The sequence below is a fragment of the Paralichthys olivaceus genome, chromosome 16 (genome assembly GCF_024713975.1).
Source record: "Paralichthys olivaceus isolate ysfri-2021 chromosome 16, ASM2471397v2, whole genome shotgun sequence".
Lineage (NCBI taxonomy): Eukaryota > Metazoa > Chordata > Actinopteri > Pleuronectiformes > Paralichthyidae > Paralichthys > Paralichthys olivaceus.
Window position 1 is genome coordinate 17,432,319 of NC_091108.1, and position 17,637 is coordinate 17,449,955.

At 40.1% G+C, this 17,637-nt stretch overlaps 1 protein-coding gene across 1 annotated transcript in view; it reads right to left on the bottom strand.

The window, feature by feature from the left end:
- Window positions 1-1,570: 1,570 nt before the first annotated feature.
- Window positions 1,571-17,637, bottom strand: part of LOC109640420 (sodium channel protein type 2 subunit alpha-like) — a 44,063-nt gene continuing 27,996 nt past the window's right edge. The window contains exons 18-28 of the mRNA XM_069510922.1: window positions 16,151-16,555; window positions 12,013-12,130; window positions 11,756-11,910; window positions 10,870-11,043; window positions 8,949-9,071; window positions 7,971-8,243; window positions 7,774-7,827; window positions 7,553-7,690; window positions 6,727-6,831; window positions 6,329-6,599; window positions 1,571-5,604 (exon numbers count right to left, since the gene is read on the bottom strand). Coding sequence (XP_069367023.1) covers window positions 4,376-5,604; window positions 6,329-6,599; window positions 6,727-6,831; window positions 7,553-7,690; window positions 7,774-7,827; window positions 7,971-8,243; window positions 8,949-9,071; window positions 10,870-11,043; window positions 11,756-11,910; window positions 12,013-12,130; window positions 16,151-16,555 — 3,045 coding nt within the window. The 3' untranslated portion in view covers window positions 1,571-4,375. The remainder of the gene's footprint in view (window positions 5,605-6,328; window positions 6,600-6,726; window positions 6,832-7,552; window positions 7,691-7,773; window positions 7,828-7,970; window positions 8,244-8,948; window positions 9,072-10,869; window positions 11,044-11,755; window positions 11,911-12,012; window positions 12,131-16,150; window positions 16,556-17,637) is intronic.

Here is a 17,637-nt window from a genome sequence, read left to right on the forward strand (position 1 = left end):
CTGGTGTTAGATGTTTTACAAACCATGTTTTGCATGTGATGATCCCTGTGTGTTTAAGCAAATGGAACAATCTAAAAAGAATATGAAAGCGTTTGTATTTGTGATCACGACATATGCTGAAATGCTTAAACACACAAGTGAAACACAAGTGAGTACTCTGCTGTCGGCGGTATGAATTTTTAATTTGGCACATTCGGAGAAACGCTTGTTTTTATCTAAGGAGTGTCTGGTGTGTCATACTGATGTTAAACCTGAGCTTTAAGGGAAATATAAAACTAAAACAATCCTTAAGAGATAATAGATTAACAAATAAATAGGCCTCTCTAATCTTTACCACCTGTGCTGCAGTAACACATACATATTACAAGCTGTTGGCCTCTCTGTGCCCCTGACATCTTTTCTTCTGTTTGACTTACACACCGGCCAGATAATCCCCTGCTGCCATCATGTAGTCCATCTATATACTGATCTGTAGATGCATGAAAGCCCTGGTGGCGGCAGTGAAGGATTTCTGACCGTGATGGCCTGCTGAGTATTCATCAGAACTACAGAAGTAATTAGATAGTGCTTCGTCAGACCATCTGGGCAGTGTCAGCCACCATGACTAAGTAAATCCCTGCAATGCATGGTGATTGACAGATGCGGCCGGTTGTCCCTAAAAAGGCTGTTTCCTATTTCCTTCTTTGGATTCACAGCCCTTTAGTGAGGCCAACCTCGGTTTTCTTGTGACTTTCTTCATGACAAACAGCCAACCAGCAGCCAAATACCAAGTCCTGGTTTACCTTTTATTTTGAATGTTTAAAACCTCTGTGGCTCTTTTTTAATAATTTGAAGGTGTTATAGTAGTAGTATAGTTATAGAGAATTTAATTTGGACCATTTTAATTTCATTGGCAGAAACATAACAAGCAGATTCATCAGTTCATTTGCAGCGTAGTGGTGGAGAATATGGGCCGAACTGTGCAGCTACTACCACAGACTGTTAGGCAGCGGTTTTTAACTGTGCGGCTCTAAAAACTCACTGTGGACTATGAACACAGCATCAAACTCCAGACAAGGCGATGATGGCAGCTGTTTGTCTGAAAACAGTGAAGCATTGAGCAGCTAAAGAACCAGATTTTTCCTTTCTGGAGTTGGTGGAGACCAAAACACAGCAAGGAGCAGAGTGAAAATCGGACTTCTTTAAAAGGACAGATGCATGATTCCAAATGAATGATGATGTGTTGGTCATGCAACTATTCTGCAACGAGTTTTGTCATATTAAAACTTGAAAATTAAAAATGTCAGTATTTGTTCCAAGAGATATCTTACACTGCCCCCAAGTTAAAACAGGTCTAACTCCAAAAAAAAAAAAGCCAACATTTTGACATACAAAATCAAAATTCTAAGTATTAAGGTTTTGTTATATTTTTATTTACACTTTTGTGTGTAAAAAAAGATTATTGTTATTATTAAAATATTCTCTTGGTAGAAGAGAGCTTCCATAAAAAACAACCCGCCCTGTGAATAGATGAGACACATGTTGAAAAAAACGATCCCGCTGACCTCTTTGACTGACGATGAGACTTAACGTGACTCATGACCTTTATTTAACTAAATGGTGTGTAAATACATGACATACATGGAACATGCAATTCATCAAATACCTTTTGTATTAGCATTCACCATATCCACATTACATGTAGACGGTTTGTAATGCATTACGTTGACATTGCCTTGTGTTTTACTGTGTGCTGGTGCATTTTGCAATTAGATATAGTGCCTTTTTAATCTTTAAAAAAAAATGTTTTCTCTCTCTGATGAAGCTTTAATCTCCACCACATGTCCACGCGTTTAAAAATCAGATCAATTACCAAGTTACATTCAGTCAAGTCACATTTTTCTGCCACTTCACGCACAAACCCGAGTTAAATAAGCATCTGTCTGCCCTGGGGATGGATGACCGTAGTATGGTGCGTGTTGGCGTAGTAGCCGCGTTGATACATGTATGGCCACATGTTTACTGTATGTACATGTGTGTGAGAGAGAGTAAAAGAGAGAGACTGCGTGTGTTTGTGTGTCTGAGAGTGTGTAATTAAAACAAGTGATTTTTTTTTACACACAGATTATCCCTCTATCCCAGCTGGTCAGAGTTGGATTTGACCACCCCGACAACCAGAGAGGAAATCTCTTTGGGGATAAATCCAAATTGGCACCCTTGATGATTTTTTTTTCCAAACTGAAAATGTTGGAGTGCTCAGCTATTAACTTAGAGATTGGCACCAAAATTTAAATATTACAAAACCTTTTTGACCTATTACTCACTGACGTCTTGAGGAAAGAACATTCCTGCTCTATATACACAAATGTCCCAAAAATTAAATCTGCTATTTCTTTCTGCTGGTCACTATCTACTTTTCAATTTTCCACGATTGCAGTAGAGTGTTTGGTGATTAATCATGCAGCAGAATCACTGTGTAATAGTGTGTGTGGGTGTGTGTATGTGTGAGCACCTGCGCTTCAATGAACATTTCAATGAATAGATGGAATCATTAATGGCACAGATCATGCATTTCTGGAAGCATTATAAACAAACTCAACCTTTAAAGGGCAACACACTCACAACGACAGACAGCCATGGAGATGCAGAGGTTTGTGCACATCTGTCCTGTTTTTTGCAAACATGGACTCAGAGAGAGATTGCATGGTGCCCTGCCTTGTAATGAGGTCGAATCAGCTAACTGGTTCCTCATGTGAAAGTCACAGAGACACTGCACAGTTATGCTTTGTTATTTTTAAGATAAAGAGCCTTAAATTAACTTTTCAGAATAATCCACACATGAATCTATCTGAGCTACATTGACAGTTGGAAAACCAAGAAATAGTCAGTTTTTTATTACCATTTAATAAAGAGCCCATGAAGTGATCGACCTAAATACAAATACAGACCATCAGGTTCTCAAGGAAAGTCTTTTATATAAAAATGAACACAGTATATTTATATAATTTCATCATATTGTGTTATCATGAATTACTGACATTGTCTTTCAATATAAATAAATTACAAAAAAACTGGTAGAAATGAGCTTTACATACATTACAAAGCCCCTTTATACAGTTAGTTACAAAATGAGCTTTCAGTGCATTCATGCTTCTCCACTCCACATCCATCAGATCTGATTCAATGGTCTAAAGAGGTTCAGAGAAGTGTGCGGACGACAATCAATATCAGGCACATAATTCAGGGATTATTAGTTCACACAACCTTTCGTTTTACTAAACACGTTAAAGCTAAACTTGTGCTATGTTTGACCAAACAATAGCAAATTATACTTTATCAATATTGAAGAATATTCAATAATAAATCATATATCATATATATTTATATATATATGTATATATATATCTACATGTACGGAGTGATACATATAGAGTAATAACTGGAAATATGTTTTTTTTGTTTGTTTCTGTGTGATGGAATGAATACATTTAATCCTGTTGAGCCTGCGTCTCTACCCTTACCTCCGCCAAGGAGGTCATGTTTTCACTGCTGTCTGTTGATTGGTTCGTATGTTTGTTTGTTGGTAAGCAAGTTTACACAAAGACCACTGAACAGATTTCCTTTAACATTGCAAGATAGGGTGCTATTCAACAGGAATAATATTTCAGCTTAAGATGAATTAATTATTCTGAAAGAAATCAATAAAAATGTCAAAAAACCCACCCGATCTCGCAAAGAAGGTGACCAAAAAGTCTGGATCTGTTTTTGTATAATTGTGCTTACAAACAAACCAACAAACAAACGGAAAGAGAGAAAGAAAGAGTTCCGAGAGCAGACGTCTCATTCGTGAACAGAAGCAACGTGCGGGGAAGGGCTGGAGCTGGAGCACAGGAAATCTGAGTGTATGCGCACAGTTTGAGCACAAGCAGAGTGAATGTGAGCATAAGCAGGGGCTATTTGAGTGTGAGTGCAGGGTTTCGAGTTAAAGTATAACAAAATCTGAACATGAAATCAAAAAGTCCTACTGACCACACTCTTGAATAAAGAGAGGAAAAAACCGCCATATGCAGGTAACAACTGTAATCCCCTGTGTTATTCATGTATTATATAGGTAGACATTAAAAACAGAGGGCATCGATTTCTTTATTTTCTGGTGAGTGAGGACGGAGCTGTTCTCCTCTAATGGATGAAGGTAGTAACTGTGATTGTGGGTTGTTCAGTTTAAACAGAGGCTGCGAGTTACTTAAAAATAAAGCCTATTTCCTCGGCATCTGCTAATATAAATATATGTGTATATAAAATGTTATCTCTTTGACCACGACATATTTTTAGTTATATTCTCTGCTGTAAACAAAACAGACAAAAACCACACTATCACTCTCCACACAGTCGAGTCTCAAAGAAAGGTTTCTTCATAGTTTTCACCAGGCTCCCCAAGTTCAGAGTCTCTGGATATTGATCTGACCTCTGAGAGGTCGCTGGCTGCCCTGGTCACGCTGTCATACGATGGTGGTGAGGACAATAGAGTGTCCTCTGTGGTCTGTACAGTCTCCACCCCCACAAGCCCATAGTGCTGTATCATGGAGGCTATCAGCCCCTCTGTCTCTGGAGCGTTCTCCACATCCACCACAGTCTCGTGGTTTATTTGTCTGTAGAGGTAGGATGCCTGTTTCATCTGCCGGCGGACCAGGTGCCTCCTGTAACACCTCTGGATGATGATCACGGACACCTCCTCCAGCTTGCGGCGCAGCGTGGAGGTGATGGGCTCGTGGGAAACCTTAGAGGGGTTAGTCACCATGAATTTCTCCTCCATTTGCTGCTTGAGCGCGTCCATCTCGCCCGACTCGCCGAGGACGCGCTTCGTGAAGGCAAACAGGATGTCCAGGCAGTGGATCCTGTCCCCGCTGACCATGGGAAGGTCCATGGAGATCAACTTGATCCTGTTGGGCTTGGCGATGCGCAGCGGCTCAGACAAATTGTCAGCAAAGCTTGACAGCATCGAAAACTCAATGAACTGTGTCGCCTCAGAATCAAACTTCTCCCAAACCTCATAAAACATCTCAAAGTCATCCTCGCTCAGCGGCTCTGTGCTTTCCTCTGTGGCAACACTGAAGTTCTCCAGAATGATAGCTATGTACATATTTACCACAATGAGGAAAGAAATGATAATGTAACTGACGAAGAAAGCAATGCCCACTGACGGGCTGCCACAGTTTCCCCGGGTGTTGGTGCCGGTGTTGACAAAATTAACGTCACACTCGTCTGGCGAGTTGGACATGATTGGACTCAGGAGGTTGTCCCAGCCTGCAGAGGTGCTGATCTGAAAAAGGCAGATCATGCTATTTCCAAAAGTCTCAAAGTTAAACATGTCGTCGACCCCATCTTGTTTTTTCACATAGGCAAAGTTTGCCATTCCAAAGATAGCGTAGATGAACATGACGAGGAAAAGCAGGAGGCCAATGTTAAACAGTGCTGGCATGGACATCATTAAGGCAAACAGTAAAGTTCGTATTCCTTTGGCTGCACGTATAAGTCGAAGTACGCGTCCTATCCTCGCCAGTCTGATGACTCGAAACAGGGTCGGAGATACAAAGTACTTCTCAATGATGTCTGCAAGAACAATCCCTGAAAAGAGAACGAAACACAAAGACAAGATCAGGTTTGTCTCATTAGCTCCAACAAGTTGTTTGCCAGATTACACAATAACTACTCAACGGATTACCACGAAACTTAGTGGAAGGATTTGCAGTGGGTCAGGGAAGAAGCCATTACATTTCCGGTGCAGATCTGGGAACTTTTTTCCACTTTCTTTGACATTGAGAGATCTGTCAACATTTTAGTTAATGTCTCAGAAAATAATTAACTGATTTGATGAAAAAAAATTTGAGACATTTAGGGGGTTGGTATCAATGAGTGTGTGGATAAAAATCTGTATCAAGTGTGATGTCATAGTTACAACTGTAACTACCATCAGTGTATAGCTAAGAACAGTAATGTGGCCTTTGCTATAAGGCATATTTTAATGTAAGGGAACGTTAGGTCTTGGCAGATGTATGCATTGAGTGCTATTCTAGTTTCAAATCCACAATGGCCCAACTCTCCCCTTACATTTAAACAAGCTGCACCAAACTGCATACATGTATAGATATCTCATAGATATAATGTAAAAGATTCTTTCCTGACAAAAAACGCATCCTCCCACCAAGTTTCATCTTCATCTTCATTTTTACTCCATGAGAAAACAAAAAAAAACAATTTCTCTAAATACTAAAATGATATTCTGCTCACAGCAAACAGACAAACCAATGATAGTGAAAAAGAATCCCCTCTTTTGCACTTCTATACGTACCGACAATAGAGAGAATGATAACCACGAAGTCAAAGATGTTCCATGCAACTGTGAAGAAATAACAACGGAGGGCAAAGATCTTGATCAGGCATTCGGTGGTGAAGATCACAATGAAGATCAGGTTGATCTTGTTGAGGATTGACTCCATGCGCTCGGACTGCTCATCTGTTTCCACCATCATGGTCACCATGTTGACGATGATGAGCATCATGATGATGATGTCAAAGGCTTGCTTGGACACGAGATCGAAGAAGAAGGCTTGGATAATATTCTGTGGATAAGGAAAACAAACAGTGATTCATTCAGAGGACAGAGAAACATAATACATTATCAACAATGTTAGCGGATAAATATTTTGTCAATATTTAGAATTCTTTTTGAGGATTATGTCATTTTACCGCAGGCCTTGGTATGGGCTTTTGTGGCTTTTTTGATCCCAACTTCTTCATGGCGTTATAGTACTTTTTCTGTTCTTCAGTCATGAAGATATCCTGTCCACCTAAGTATAGACCCCCCCCCAAGAAAACACATTATTTTGACAAAAATTTTAAAAATCTTTTTTTATATTGATAAATCTAGTTAAAACTTAAATTGCATCCAGATCTAGGTCTATTTATGTGGTAAATATTCCTGACAGTGAAATTACTTGTTGGGCAGGTTACAAAAAGATCAAGAATCATTTTTACTGTCCAATGTAGGTTCCTTGCTTTGTATAATGTGTCTTTTTTTATTTGGTGGATGTCCTATGAATCTTTGGTTGCCAGTGCTATCCTGTTTGTTGAGTTTTAGGGTAGCTGATGCCAAAAGACTCAATACACTGATTTGGACGGCCAGTGATGTGGGGGTGGAGCTGGACTCTGATGGCAGTGTGAGAAAGAAGGATGCTCTCCAAGTTGCTGACTATATTGGACAATGTCTCCTGCACATTCCATGACGTTCTGGCTGAGCACAGGAGCAGATTCAGAAACAGACTCACTCCACCAAGATGCACCACAGAGCGCCACAGAAAGTCATTCCTGTGTCAGACACTGAGTCAATAGACCAGCCCTTGACTTATTTCACCCTGTCAGCACATTAAACTTCATTTATAATAGGTTCTCTTCCATGGTATACACTGTTTATTGTCATAGTTTTGGTCTGTGTATATTTATATATTATAAATATTTTTTTCTGATCCTGATTTTGTTGTGATCCAGGTCTAACGTCTGTGTTGCTAATACTCATCTTTCTTTTCTGCTGATTGAAATTGTCAATGATGACACCAATGAAGAGATTGAGGGTGAAGAAGGAGCCGAATATGATGAAGACGACAAAGTACAGGTACATGTAGAGGTTGATTTCTCTGATGGGCTGCTCCTCCACCTGAAAACAAGCAGTTCTTTAAGTTCTGACAGTAACATGTAGATGATATGCAGTCGGCTGTACAATAACAAAGATACACTTACTCCTCTTGAGTCAACAGCTGCATGCATTATCTCCATCCATCCTTTAAACGTAGCCTATAATACAATACATTACACAATGTTAGGACTTTACACTGTGAACCATTGACTTTTGGAAAACAACATTACAAACTCAACTCAATCAATATTATTGTCACTCCGACTGACATGGTCCCTGATGAAAAAACAGAGAAACCCACCACTTGCAGCAGGGACAGGTACCCGAGTCCCACATTGTCGAAGTTGACCTTCACTTTAGTCCAGTAGAACTGGGTGTCGTTCATGCCGAGGCACTCAGACTTGTTGTTCACCAAGGTGATACTGTGAATGAATCCTGTTCTGTTCACGCATTTGCCGAACTTGCCAGCGAACAAGTTGACTCCCATGATGCTGAAGATGAGCCAGAAGATGAGACACACGAGCAGCACGTTCATGATGGAGGGGATGGCTCCGATAAGAGCGTTCACCACGACCTGGTGAGCAACAGACAAGATGCAGCTCAGGCTCACAGGCAGGAGTTATTCTCTTTGTGCTGCTGCAGGGAGTCAACAGCCACAAACGGCTTAAATTTAAGACTTTAAGACCATTTTAATAGCACTTAAAGTTCAATTAAAAACAAAACTTGTGATAGAAATACACACAAAAAGTGAAAACACCATTTGTGTATGTTTGTTAGACTCCACCGCCTCGATCCCCATCGTCTCCGTCTCAAATTTGAGAGACATGATCACTTCCAGGTACTGGCTCTACCCAAGAGCTCTCTTCATTCTAAAGCCACTTACATTTGCACAACCTCTGAATCACTGGATAAATCTCTGATTTCTTTAGTGATACATGGAAATACAGTCTGATTCTCAAGCTTTTTCCATGTTTTTTATTTAACTAATTGTCGGATTGTTGACTGAATGAAACACAATTTTATCTCAATAAGACATCTAGGATTTCAGCATGACAAAATAATATCTGATAGCTTTGTGTTGACTGAGTTCCTTCACATTGAAATGTGAAATGAAATGTGACCCACTTTTGTCAAACTTTCTCAAGAAATAATACAAATATTGAATACATGTAAATGAAACCCTTCCCTCTTAGGAGGAGGAAATACTCCTGATATTAAGCAGGGTTAGTTAGTAATCACCAGGAGCAGTGTTGAAAATAAAACATGTGACAATTCTCACCCTCATGCCCTCGAATCGGGACAGAGCTCTGAGAGGCCTCAGAGCCCGGAGGGTCCTCAGGGACTTGATGGCAGTGAAGTCGGAATATCCCAGTGAGTTTGCCACCAGGCTTATCAAGGACACCTGCAGGGAGCACAGGAATACATGTAGACTGTGAGAATCAGAACAGGAATTTAAATGTGTGTTTGTTAATAATCCTGGTTTAAACCTTTGGAGGAGAATTTGCAATATTGTCCACAGTGCATAAGACAGTAGAACACATATGTAAAGGAACTGCACATATTTTCTAACCAATAATATAATTTGTAAAGAAAAAAAGCTTGATAAAAGATAATAAAAGACAGGTTAAAAAACATCTGATGAGCCATATTTGATAGTCTTTGTGTATTTTGGGACATTCCACAGTTTGGAACACAACTATTTTACTTTTGAGGTTTAGATTTGGTACGGTTCTTGTATCATTTCGCAAATTTAGATTTCCACTCTATTCTACATCTAAAACAAACAAAACAAAATGGTATTCCGCTGTTGAATGACCCTTGGGTGATGGCTATGAATGAAAATGGAATGATATAAATGGAAGAAACGAGAAATCCATGTCATGATCGATGATGACAGAACACAGACAAGTATGCACAGATGGACAAATGGAGTCCATGAACGCATACTCACCTATATATGCATATGAAATATGTATATATATCAAATAGAGTGAGTTTTATAAAGAATTTATATCGGTCTTTGCCAAATTTATATCCCAATTTGCCTCTGATTAATCCAACAAGTTCATTAAAAACAATTTGGACTAATAAGGTCCCAATAGTCTGTATTTCTTTATAAAAGTCTATTTACACAAGTGTTTGTCCAATATATCTAAAGAAGATACTCAAAGTTTATTCTCAGGACTGGAGAAGTCTTTGGCTCCACAAGACGCAAAAATTCAAAAAGCATTCATTAAAATAAAGTAAGAAAAGAAAAGATACTGTAGCTGCAATGATCAACAAGATTTATAATTTCTTTAAGAACAGACATAACAAATAACACTCAGTGCATGAATTAGACACAGCATTTAAGACATAAACTCAACCAGTGTGTTGCTAAATTGCAAAAATTATGTATTTGTAGGTTTAATATGTGGAATCAGCTACACCAGATCTTCTGTAGATAGACCTCAGAGTACATGGCATTGCATTTGTTTTTGATATAAAAGCCAAGGTCCTGAAGTTACTAATTCAGAGACAGACATCTCATTAGAAACGTGTTTGTTTGGGATCAAGACGGTGGCTTTTGATATCACAACAGAAAGCACTTACGAGTGAAGAAACACAGAAAGCAATTGAGATGCAGATGCGAGTTTCCAATCCACACTCCAGCCCATACTCACCTGAGACCTGCTCACTAGAACTTACCCTAACAATAGAGCGGTCTGTGGCGATCTGTGTAACAGCAGGTGAGATCAGAGGAGAAGTCAGGCCTCGGGCTGAACGCCGCGGGCACTTTGGATGACTAGACGCTTCAGGGCCGCATCCATTTTACCCAAACATGTTCACAGAGTGTTACGTGACTCTGATGCCTTTGAAATGGTTTTTAATTTGTCAGGTCAAATCCTGGCATAAAAGTAAATGCAAGATTTGACAGCTGTTTTGTGTGTGGTGTAGCAATATGTGTGTTTCAGCATTGGGAGTAAGAGATGGTTCAGTATCAGTCAAGAAAAGTAACGGGTTGCTGCAAAGTACAAATGAACTGTCAAGTGCTTTCCTGTATGTGATGACACTTGAATCCTGCAAACATGAAAAGCTACATTCTGATGCAATGAGAGATTATAGATCAACCTGAATTCTCAACATGCAATTCTCAATTGCTGGCATCTTCTCGTGTAGCGTAACAAAATCACAGGAGGCACAGATCAATGTTCACTTACGTCCACGATAAGAAAGTCGAGCCAGCACCAATAGTTGGTGAAATATTTCTTGAAGCCGTAAGCGATCCATTTGAGGAACATCTCCAGCACAAAGATGTAGGAGAATACTTTGTCAGCGTACTCAAGCACCACTTTCACGACTTTTCTCTTCTCGATGTAGATGTCCTCGAATGCCTGCAGCAGTGGAGGAAGAGCAGTGTGAGAAAACACAACTTCAACACACCACTACTGTTGGTTTAACCCTTTAAAAAAACATCAGTCTGGGAAGTTGTGTTTTTTGATCTTTAGTGCAATGATGATTTAGAAGTCATATATTTTAGATATAAGAACTTTACATTACAGTTTTTCTGCCATGTCCATATCGCTCAGTGAAAATAGTTACTGCTGAGGACATGAATGGTGCGTTCACCAGTTGATATTCTCTTAATACAGGAGTTTGCATTGTTAGTGGCACCACTTTTACTGTTAACCGATAACAGCCTCACTTTATTGTCCGTACAGCTGAATGAACGTATGTATTAAGTTACAACTGATGCAAACTATGCTACGTGCACTGTGGTATCAGATCAGATTCGGCACCGTATGATGGAAAAGGGCTGATTGCTGTCTGATATCTTTATTATAACAGTATGATTTTGTTTGGTTGCACTGTAAACAGATTACTTGTTGCTCTTTCTGACAAAGTAGCTCCTCAAAGAGTGTTTGCCGCCTACATAACTCTGGGACCTGTCGTATAAAACCTGCTGTTAACACCAGGAGCCTCTGGTGCTGTTTAATCAACCTGGACTGAAATCTTAAGGATAACAAGTTTTATAAAACTGTACTTTGAATAAAAACAAATACATGAAGTTTATGATAATTGTATTTTTCTATCTATCAGCCGTACCAAAGCTCCGCTGCTGAGCAGGATCATGAAGATGATGAAGGTCTCAAACCAGCTGTGTTCCACGATCTGGTAGCAGGTCTTTCTCAGCCTCCACCAGGCCTCGCCAAGACCGCGACTGGTGTCGATCTCACAGCACTGACAGTGCCTCATGCACACTGAGAGTTAAAGTGAAAACAAATCAGTCACATGGAGGGGAACAGTGAAACACAGCAAAGTAAGTTAGCAGTTGTTGTAAGGTTAAGAAAGGTAATATTCACATTCAGGGAAGCACTCCTCTGGCTCCATGCTCTCCTCAGCGAGCTCTGATATGTTGTCTATCTCTTCACCAGGCTTCCTCAGGTCCACTGTGCTGCCTTCTGACAGGCTGACCATCTCCTGAGAAATGACAGGTCTCAATGTTACCAATCAACATACAGTATATTCTGTTTAGTATAGTACATCTGTTGCACACGGACATTGTTTATGCACCGAAGATGTTATTCACATACAGCACAAAACGTAGATCTACAAACACCTGCTGTGTCATCTCTGACTGGGTTGCGACCAGACGTCCGATGGGCTTTTAAGTTTCAACATGAGCTGATGATGCTGAGTGGTGCAGCAGCATTTTTACCTCTGACATTGTTTTTTCAACCTCTGTTTGTTCTTGTTTGTTTGTGTGTCTGCAGGGTTTTCTAAAAACTACTGGAATGATTTCCATGAAACTTGGTGGAGGGATGGGACATGGGCCAAAAAAGAACCCATTAAATCTTAGGATAGATCAGGACAAGGGGCAGATCCAGGGATGGATTTCTTTAACATTACAAGATAGGGATTTTTTCATGCCCCACAACTCTGAGGCATGAAGAAAGAATTCATTCAATTTTATAGCAGACTAACACTACTACACACAATAATCAGGCAGATCCAGGAATTTTTTATTCAATTCCCTTAACATGGCGAGATATAAGGCATTAGCCGTAGCTGAGGTACCCGCTCTCAGTGTGTCCTTCTAGTTCTCCTCTGTATTCGCCTTTCAATCTCTTCTGAGCCTTAATACAATTCTGATGAGATTTTCTTGTATTATAACAGCAACATATTTAACATGATTTATAGGACAGAGGTGCAGTTTCCATCCTTTAAATGGTATGAAGTCTAATCCAGCATTACAGAGCATCCGCAGGACCTGGAGACAAGATTACCAGCATTACCCTCTTAGTGTTTGAAGACAGAGTGAAGAGAACCTGCACTCAGGGCATTTTGTTGAGTCAGGATTACACGCAGATCAGCAACAACATTAAAACTGGTAAATGGTTCTAATGTTGTGACTGATCAGTGTGTATGACAGCAGTGTCCCTGGTGACTGCCCCATGTATGTGATTTAAAACATGTTAACAATCGGCTGATTGCTCTTTGCTGTAAAGTGGCTCAATAAACCTGTAATAAAATTGAGCATTAATTGTCAAAATAATAATTACAGTCTTGTCATTTTCCTTGTGTTTAAAGCTCTTCAAATGTAAAATGTATCCTCCCAGACTGCTGAGCAGCTGCTGATGTCCTGTTAAGCTGTAGGAGAGTTTTTTTTTTTTTTTTCATTTCCATTTTCCCTGATGCCTAATTCTGGTGTGGTGTAGAGTGGAGCATGGCAGGCAAAGAGGGAGAGAGAGCGCCAGACTGCAGCCTGCTCATCTCAGCCTGGCCCTGCCTGGCTCTGTTCAGCTATGTCAGCTTAATCTGCTCTGCAGGGCCTGGCTCCACATCTGGCCTGCTGTTGACCGCCTGCCAGAGAGGACAGGAGCGACACTCCCTCCACCTCAATAAAGCCCCAACTCTACATCCAGTGGTAGAGCAATACAGGAGAAACACAAGGGCGGGAATGAGCGTGAGGCGAGAGGAAGAAACAGAGAGAGGGATTGTAAAGTCTAATGTGTTTGCTGAGCATGGCTGACCTCCTTTATTTCCGTTACCCATGGAATTATATTATATATTCTCTCATGAGACATAGGAGCTGTTAGGAGGGACTGAAACACAAGACAACACATTAAACTAAAACAGGTCAAACTAGAAAATAGCACTGAGTAGAAGGCCAAGCAGCTCCCTTAAATTCAAAGGTGCATCTAAATTCACACACTCATAGATATCAGTTCCCTTAATGTGTGTATGATTTTTTTCCCATCAAGATCCATGAATTATTCCCTGGGACATCAGAAAAAATATGAAAAATGCCCACAATGTTAAAGAAAGTGATAAAAAATTCCTGGATCTGTACCAAAATCTGTTGGGTTCTTCCCTGACCCTTCCTGCACCCTTCCCTCTGGTTTTGTGGTAATCCGTCCAGTTGTTTTTGTGTAATCTTATTTACAAATAAACAAACATACAAATATATAAACCAACAAACAGCTGTGCCTGTAAAGTTCACTTATTATCTCAACATGTATCTGTATCAATATAAATTCACAAATAAAAAGTGACACCTGACTTTGACAACATAATAATGTGTTAATTATTGAGCTTGAGCTGAGATGTCATTGATTCCCTTTGTTTGGGCTAAAATAAACTTCATATACACAGTACACACATGAAAGTGAAATAGATCTCCGGGTTTTACCAGTTAATCTTACTAATTAATATGCCTCTCAAATTTTTGTAACTATAACGTCAATTATAAATTGTTCCACCAGTGGTCATCTGTCAGCTAAATGTCTAATAATTCTCTACAAGTAATACTAACGACAAATAATACTTACTAGTTTTGCTTAGCTACACCTGTAAGGTTTGTGAAATTACAGTATAGCTGATGTAGTGGTCCAAAGCCACAGAAAGCCCTCATCCATGATCCACCTAAACCAGTTCAGACATCTTCTCACAAGCGTGTGAGCATAAATTACACTGTAAACATGATGGTTAGAGTGGTAAGAAGAAGTGCTGACTAACCTGCCACACCATGAAAAGTACAGGCATCATTAACAATATCATCAACATTACAGTGTCTCTAAAGTCCCAGTAAATCATGGCAGTAAGCACAATACCAGGACCCTCACACTAAAGCAGTGAAATGAGATTCAACCATCGTTAATCAACTAGCATTAATTTGAGTGTTTACACTAAAAAGATACCTTTATCAGACCACACGCAATTTTTGAAAGTCTTTTATCCACATGTTTGTCAGACATTCGATTGAGATTAGGGTTCACAGACATGGTTCTGAATCAGCGAAACAGCACCTTGAACGGTTGATCAGCATAATAACTTGATATTACTGTGAAAATAGCTGAGGCAGGACACTCTGAGACCACAACTGGTTCAAAGTGTTTCCTTTTTTTAGTTTATACAACTCCAAACAGATGAACCATCCCTACATCATCTACTCCAGGCATTTGCTGTAATATTATATAATAATAATAATATTCTCTGTATCGTTTGGCCAGTTGGTTTGTTTGCAAATATATGAAAGTTATATCTTGTGTTATCGTCATCCTTTCTCCGCATAATTCAGCTTTCTGAGAAAACTTTGCCAGATGTTCACTGCGTGATGTTACATTAACTATTAATAACTTAAACTGAAATAAAACAGCTGGATTTCCAACTTCTATTTGTCACACCAGGGCACTAGTCTCCATCAGAGTTCACCTTGTCTGCCTGACAGATTAACAGCTTATGCGTCCGGAAAGCCTCCACATCTGCGTACACTTCACAGCCCACCCCCACCCCTGCTACACGTAATGTCCCTCCCCCTGTCATTTCATCAACCCCTCAATAAGCTTCACTTTTGATTGACAAGAGGAGCAACAAATCAGAGTCTGTGGGCTGGAAACTGGTGAGATTGTTGCTGGATGTTATTTCACTTAAAACTATGAGCCAAAACAAACAGAACTGATGAATCCTTTGAGAAAACTTTCAAGAACATTTTCTGACAACATCTCGGGCACAGAGCCAGTAAACAACTTGCCTTTAATACCATGTGGGTCGTCAGCAAGAAAAATCCAGACATGAAAATTAAGAATTAGTCGTTAGGTCACTTTACCTTTATTAAAATATATATATATATAATCAATTGATCATTTTTGTATTTGTTGCCAGCACATCGAGTTATCGCAGCTGGTTCTGGGCAGAAAGCAGAAAAGCAAGGTTCAATTTGAGTTCCCAGTTTACAAAGACCTACATAAAACACAACAAGGACACTCAAAGTTGGCTTCCACTTGCAGTTTTTTTGAGAAGGTTGCATATGGCATCATCAAAAGCACTTATGTCAGAGCATGTGTTTTCCATCAGTGGTCAAAGGAAAAACACGTGTATGTACATGTTGCACCTGCGGCCACAATCCAGAAATGCAACATGTAGAACGCAGAGCAGCATGTGATTGTGTTGATAGATAACCTCTAAAAGCCATGAGTGTGCTACAGGTGACAAACTCACCGGTTTGTTGTCTTCATCCTCTGACGACTCAGAAATCTCCTCCTCTTCGAGAAACTCCACATCTGACTCTCCAGGTGCGATGGGAACAATGACAGTCAGGTTAGGGTTGGTCATGTAGTTGTCCTCCTCTGGGATCATATATTTCTCTCCATAGCATACAAAAATTCCACCATTGCTCTCCACGTGATTGCCAACCAGCTTGATGGCCTGACTGGCTTCCTTAGCCTTCTGCTTGTCACGCTTCGAGTTACGGTGACTGGCAACGCACGTGATCAGCCAGGAGACGCCTGAATGGATACGGGCGATAGCGATCTGGATGTTGTTCAAATCGCCATCTTCGTCTGGAGCAGAGAGGTTGTCGGAGCTGAAGGAGCTGAGCAGCAAGGCCAGAAAGAGATTCAGCACCTGTTTACAGACAGATGTAATGTTACATTACATTTGATTGGGAGAAATTATCAGAAGATTGTTATAACTTATAACCACCTCACCTGACTGTGTTTAGATAGGGCTTATATCAACAGTTACCTTCCTTCTCAAATCAGAGAATGTTTGACTCATAGGCTGAAGTATTAGAGCATCAATGCATGATACCTACACATGATATCCCACGTTTGTCAACACTAGAAAATCCTGCATTGTAAATTCAAGAAGATATTCTACCCAGCTGTGACATTGAATTCAGCGACAATGAATTCAAGTATCCAAGTTTCCAACTCCCATGTAATACTCTGTATATGTGTGGTCTGTGTGCTCATTACCCGGGTGCATGTGTGATGTGGTACAGTTGGTAAGGATCATCTTTAGCCACTGAGCCAGTCAGAGAAGGAGAGCATGAGCAGATGATTAGTGATGAATGCCCTCCGACCTTCTCGCCCCTAAGCATCCTGGATAATCCCTTGGATTACAGCTTTCCCACGATACATGTGCAGAGAAGGTTTCTGTCCTTAAACTCCATAAGAAGCACTGTTGTGATCTGATGTTGGCCCTAACAAGGCAATGCAGTCACTGAATATGTCTGTATCCAGCAGGTGTATAACAAGACCTATTGTTAAGGTCATTTCATCACTCATCGCATCAAGTTGTCATTGCTGCTGAAAGGATAGAGTTAAATCTACAGTGGTGCTGGAGGTAGAAAGGTGATTTTCCACCTTACCATTCACTCAGCGCCATCCCTTTAGTTATTGTAGCTTTCCTGTTCAGTTTGTGCCCTGACATCACCCATAATGCAATTTAATGGGAAATGTAACACATTTATAGTAAATTTCGAAACAATGGATCTTCAATTTCACACTGAAGTAAATGAAAACAGGCCAATGAACAAGGATATTTTTGGCCTAAAAGATGATGCCATCGGGCGGTGGTGAGGATCAGTCGAAACATGTGCACAACCAATTATGAGTCAGTGTCCGCTATAGGGTTGGGCTGATGTATGATGCCATGTGTGTGTGTGTGTGTGTGTGTGTGTGTGTGTGTGTGTGTGTGTGTGT